Raw genomic sequence first — 6,344 nt, 5'->3', positions numbered from 1 at the left:
AAAAGAGATGCAACATATTACAACCCATGGAACATCTTGTTTAAGTATAAAGTCTAATAGTTTAAAAAAACATTTATATAATAAATAATAATAATTTACATAATAATAAATTACATAATAAAGATTAGATTACAGTTATATATACATAAATCAAGTTAATCTCATGAGCATATAAGGATTGTTTTTAAAGATGTAGGTTATTTACTTTTGTAAATTGCAAAAAGTTAATGACTCTTTGGTTGCATCAATGTGTGGGTACTCAACAGAACATTAAAACAGCTGTTATGGGCATTCAGAGACCATAAGTTTCCTCTAAGAAAAAAAATTTCAGTTTTGTGGCATAATTTATAGGAAATATTTTTTTACAGCTGTGTACAAAATCATGATTAGCAATTCTAGAAACTGTTTGTTAGTTTTCTAGTACCTTCAAATAGATTTTAGTTATCAATATAAGGTTGAGTGACAAAGTCAATTACAATAAAGATGAAGGTTGTGCAGCTTAAACAAATAAATATTTTATGTGGACTCATTAAAATATTCATTTTCTTTTTAAAGGCAAAGGAAAAAAAAATGTATAAGTCCCTGTTAGCTTATCTAGACATATGACTTATTTGACAGAATTGTCAATGTTAACTATCAATTTCTAAATTCTTTGGAATTAAGTAGGGAAGAGTCAGGAATAAAAGTCAAAACATGGGTTCAAATAGGGATAAAATGAAGACAAGTTCATTTAAGGTAAGTAATTATTAAATAGAGATTTAAGTGGTTCAACTTCAACCTTTTGTCTTGGATAAAGCAAAATCATCAGACTTATACCTGAGTTAAAAGACAGGCATCCTAAAATCAGGTACTTATGTCTAACAACTCGTGGTATAAAAGAAATTCACAGCAGTGAAGCTGCCTATACTGTTATCTAAACTGTCTTCTTGACCTGTGATGTTTATATAAACTATAAATGAAGGTATTTTAAATTGGAAATAAAAGTGGGAGAATAATATACCAGGAAGAATAAGATGATACAAGGGACTCAAGTTTCCGGGGAGGAGTACTGATCACAGTGGGCACTCAAAGATGCTGTATAAAATTAATTTTCCTTTCCTCAACAGTTTCTGAAATCCTTTAGATACCTCTTTGTTTCGAAGACTGTAGATGAGAGGGTTCAGCATCGGGGTGAGGATGGTATAAAAGGCTGATACCACCTTGTCCTGGTCTGGTGTGTGATTAGAAGCTGGTCTCATATACATAAACATGGCAGCTCCATAGTAGAGTCCAACCACAGACAGATGTGAGGAGCAGATGGTGAAGGCCTTGCAGCGACTTTCCTTGGAATCCATGCCGATGACAGCTTGAAGAACTCGTGAATAGGAACCAATAATCACAGAGACTGGTAAGACCAGCATCACCACACAGCAGATAAAAAGCAAATTTTCAAACTCAGAGGTGTCTGTACAAGATAGAGGTAAAAGGGCAGCAACATCACAGAAAAAGTGATGAATTTCCAGGGAGCTGCAATAAGGGAATGAGAGGGCTGCTACAAGCACAATGATCCCATCAAGAGAGCCCAAGATCCAGGAAGCAACAGTCATGAAGACACAGAATTTCTGATTCATCAGGATGGTATATCGAAGAGGGTGGCATATAGCCACATAGCGATCATAGGCCATGACAGCCAACAGGAAGCATTCAGCTCCAAGTAGGGAAACATAGAAGAATATCTGGATGCCACAGCCTGCTAGAGAGATGGATTTCCTGCCAGACAAGTAGTTGAAGGCCATCTTGGGTACAGTAGTAGAGATGAGCATGAGGTCCATGAGGGACAATTGGCTAAGGAGCAAGTACATAGGGGTGTGGAGCTGGGTGTCCAGGTAGATAAGAAGAACCATGAGAGTGTTTCCCATGAAGGCCACTGTGAAGATGCCCAAGACCAGAGAGAAAAGGAAGATGTGTGTGGGTCTATAATCAAAGATTCCTAACAGGATGAAGTCCAAGTTGAAGGTCTGGTTTCTCCAAACCATCCCGGATAATTTGTGTCATCTGCAAGATCCAGAATGCGTAGAAACTTGTTTATTAGTTTTCAAATGCATACCAGGTCAGCGTATTCAAGTGCACACTACATTGTGTGCATGTATAAGAATTCACCAACCTTCAGTTGCCTCCTCTTTGGTCACAATAAGTTAAGTGATTTGGTCCATTGTTTTCTAGTCATTTTCCCATCCAGACTTCCCAAATAACAACTTCAATAACTATTTTCCTTATTTCCCAGAAAAGAAAAATGTATATTATTGACTAACTCAAAGGTACACAGTCAATAGAGAATCTAGGAGAAAAATAATTACAAGTGTCTGTTGCTAAATTTTATGAAATATCCTTGATCACATAGTATTCTCTATTGACAGTTGTATTCTTTGTCTTAACATGTCTCCACTGTGTTCTCACCTAACTACAGAATTCCTCTTCTCTTGATTCCTTCTACCATTTTATCTGCTTCTTGTGTGTGGTACCAGCCCAGTGAAACATTGCATTGGAACAATGATTGTGGTCAGTTACTTAGCCCTGCCTGACTTTTTGCGACTTCATGAACTGTAGCCCACCAGGCTCCCCTGTCCATGGAATTTTCCAGACAAGAATACTGGAGTGGTTGCCATTTTCTGTTGTTGCCATTTCCTACTCTAGGGGAATCTTCCTGTTGCAGCGATTGAACCAGCATTTCTTACACCTCCTGCATTGGCAGGCAGATTCTTTATTACTGTGCCTCCTGGGAAGTCAAGGTCAATGTTATTATCCTCAAAGGAGAATCTATATAGCTAACTCAGAGAAGGGTTTAGTAATGTACATTTTAACTTTTCCATCTCAGACTAAGCCTCACAGACTTCTTAATTCATCAAAACGCCCATTATGCTTTTATTTCTCCTTGATATAAAGTAATCTATTTTTCTTAATTTCTTATCATCTTATTTTTAATTCAGCTTTAAACAAAATCTAGGTTTTGTCTCACTCATATCATGCTTTTTGATATTGAATATCCACTGATCCACTGACCCTAGATTGTTTACCATGGTGAATGTTTATCTTTGTGTAAAGCGTTTATCTTTCATTTCATTAAAACAATTCTAAATAAGCAGTGTTTTCCAAATATGTTCTGTAGAATTTTATTAAATTGTAAAGAAACCCAATTATCTACTTTTTTTCTCTAACACTTTAATGAAAAATGGAGATACATCAAGCTTTTTCTATGTAAAATCCATAGCCTGATTGTGACTATTGTGCACAAGTGCTCAGTTCCTCATTTGTGTCTCTGACTCTTTGAGGCCCCATGGACTGTAGCCCTGTCTACATCAAACCAAATAATGTGTATTTCCAAGGATATAGCAGGTTCCTGAAAATTGTTGTATGACCTATTTTTTAATGATACAAGGCTTATGCCTCTACAACATTTTATGTAGGATGGGAACATTTCTTCAAAATACTTTTGCTGCAAAAATTTTCCCTAGCAAATATCCTGTTTATGTATTGATATTCAAAATTAATTTTCATTAATTATACTTAAGGGGCTTCCCTAGTGGCTCAGTCGGTAAAGAATCTGCCTGCAATGCAGCAGGCTGGAGTTTGATTCCTGGGTAGGGAAGATCCCCTGGAGAAGGAAATGGCAACCCACACCAGTATTCTTGCCTAGGAAATCCCATGGACAGAGGAGCTGGGCAGTAGAAATATCCTCAGAGATATTTTTGCTGTTAACAACATACTAAAATGCCATGGCTTTATTTTAATGGAATTAAAATGTTATGTCAGTTTTCAAAAAAAAAAAAAAATCATTCCCTGTTCTAACATTTGAGCATAGTAGAGAGCCTTACAGAATCAGATATGCTGAATATTGCAATTGGGGAATAATTCCTTAGGTCAAAAATTCTTTTCTTTGTATAACAAGTGTGTGTTAGGTATTTTCACCTATTTAAATGACGACTATGTGTTGAGAGAATCCAAACTTTCTACAACAAAATATATATCAAAATTTTAATAACTCTATAAATAAATAAATATAGTCTTATTCCCAAGGTAGTCAACATAAAGAACTGCTAACTTCTTTCTTTATTCTCTTAATTTAAAATTTGGATTCAGTGTTATAATTAAACACGAAATTGGAAAATTCTGACATCCAAGATACTTCCATACTTTTCATACTTCTATATTCTTTCATGCTAATTATAATGGAAATTGAAGAATAAGACCCAGAGAGGTGAAACACACACACACACACACTTTAAAGAAAAGAAGTGACTTAATGAGAGAAAAATTAAATGTATGGAAGACTTTTAGTGGCATATGAGGAAATGAGTGGTTAAAAAAAAAGAGCTGATAACATAAAGGAAAAGAGAAAAACAAGACTGATGGCTCAAAGTCTTAGATGATTAGATACTCTGAAATATTAATGGATATGGAAGAAGAAAAGACAGCATAAATCATGGACCCTGATACTCATAGGGCTCTGGAAGAATGCACAACTACACTGGAGTCAAGCATTCTCTAGACTTTGTGATATTGCCAAACTGAAGATTTCCATTCATGCACTTCAAAATATTCCGTATTCCCACATCTTACAAGTTTCAAGAAAAGTTCACAAGAAAAGTGAAAGTGAACATGCTCAGTCATGTCCGACCCTGGGACCCCATGGGCCATAACCCACCAGGCTCTTCTGTCTATGGAAATCTCTAGGCAAGAATACTGGAGTGTGTAGCCTTTCCTTTCTTTAGGGAATCTTTTTGACCCAGGGATAGAACCCAGGTCTCCCACATTGCAGGCAGATTCTTTACCATCTAAGACACCAAGAAAGCCTCACAGACTGTACAGTTTCACAACTCAAACTTCATCGAATTCTTCTTTTCTTTGCTTTGATGGCACCAATTCCAAGAATTTTACTGACTGGTATATTTTGTGAGATATTTGGAACATAAACAAGGAAATGGGGTTCTCTTCTGTTTCACATAACTTTCTCCAATAATTTGTAAACTGAAAAGTTGTACTATGTGGCATCTAGGGAATTTTTCATAACTAAACATTCATGAGTCTCTTTCAAAGCAGTATATTGAAATATCATGGTTTATGATTATTTCATGAAGCCTTTTTAGGTGTGTCTCTAACAATTGGAAGATATACATGTATATCATATTTACCCAATAAATATGTCTAATAAATGAAAGATAATTTACTAAGGAGAGCAATTCTCTGTTTTCTCTTCTCTCTTATTTTTAGTATGAATGAGAAAGAGAGACAAGATGTGAAAGGAAATGATAATACTTCCATGATATTGTGTAAAACGGTATACAGTATGCTAAACATAGAAATATACATCAAACTTTAATAATAAGGATGAGAAAAGTTTGTATTTGTGTAATCTATTGAGTGTCAAGATTTTTTTCATACACATTTGCTACTTGATTTTTTCATGGAAAGCATTTAAGGTCAATAGGGAAGGTAACAGAGTCTCAGAACAAAGATCATTTTATATTTATACTTACAGGTAGTGAGTCACCTAATAAATCCTAGAATCTCTGAACTGGAAAGTGATAATCATTCTCTGATTCTGATTCTATTTCAGGCTTTCCTTCTGTCTCTTCTAGAAACATTTAGCAGCAGCTACTCAGATGGTCCAAAGCAGCCACATTTTAAAAGACTGAGCCATCATATGGTATCATGGACCTTAAATCCTTTACCTCCACAGAGAATTCAGTCCCTTGACTTTAATTATACAAAGGTATGCTCTCTTTCAGATGTTACATTGCATGTCAGAGGGCCTCACAGTGGGATTGTTGGTAGAGAGAGAGAGAGACCTGGGATCAGAGGCTGGAGTGTCTGGTGTTTCACTGGGTCACTCATTGTTCGATAATTTCTCAGAAAAGATTCAACAAAATAAAAATAGGTAAACTGGACTCCATCCAAAATTAAAACTCCTGTGCTCCAAAGGGCACAATCATCATTGTGAAAGCTCTACATATGAGATAAAAAAGAATATTTATAAACCATATATTTGATATGGACTTAATATCCAGAGTGTATTTTAAAAACTCTACAGCTCAGTAAACTGATAAAAAATGAGCAAAGGATGTGAATGGATGTTTCTCCAAAGAAGATATACAAATGACCAATAAGCCAGTGAAAAGATACCCAACATACTAGTCATTCAGTTCAGTTCAGTTGCTCAGTCATGTCTGACTCTTTGTGACCCCATGAATCACAGCACGCCAGGCCTCCCTGTTCATCATCAACTCCAGGAGTTCACTCAGACTCACGTCCATCGAGTCAGTGATGCCATCCAGCCATCTCATCCTCTGTCGTCCCCTTCTCCTCCT

General features: G+C 35.9%; 1 protein-coding gene across 1 annotated transcript; it reads right to left on the bottom strand.

Annotated features, from left to right (window-relative positions):
* Positions 1–1,052: 1,052 nt before the first annotated feature.
* On the bottom strand, positions 1,053–2,015 carry LOC102282761 (olfactory receptor 2M4). The gene has a single exon (XM_005903610.1). The coding sequence runs from the start codon at positions 2,013–2,015 to the stop codon at positions 1,053–1,055; it is 963 nt and encodes a 320-aa protein (XP_005903672.1).
* Between the last annotated feature and the right edge of the window lie 4,329 nt (positions 2,016–6,344).

The sequence above is a fragment of the Bos mutus genome, chromosome 7 (assembly GCF_027580195.1).
Source record: "Bos mutus isolate GX-2022 chromosome 7, NWIPB_WYAK_1.1, whole genome shotgun sequence".
Taxonomy (NCBI): domain Eukaryota; kingdom Metazoa; phylum Chordata; class Mammalia; order Artiodactyla; family Bovidae; genus Bos; species Bos mutus.
This window is presented reverse-complemented; position numbering and strand designations above follow the sequence as displayed.

Bases quoted from the DNA above. Each gene is read 5' to 3' on its own strand.
- LOC102282761 (XM_005903610.1), bottom strand. From the start codon at position 2,015: ATGGTTTGGAGAAACCAGACCTTCAACTTGGACTTCATCCTGTTAGGA.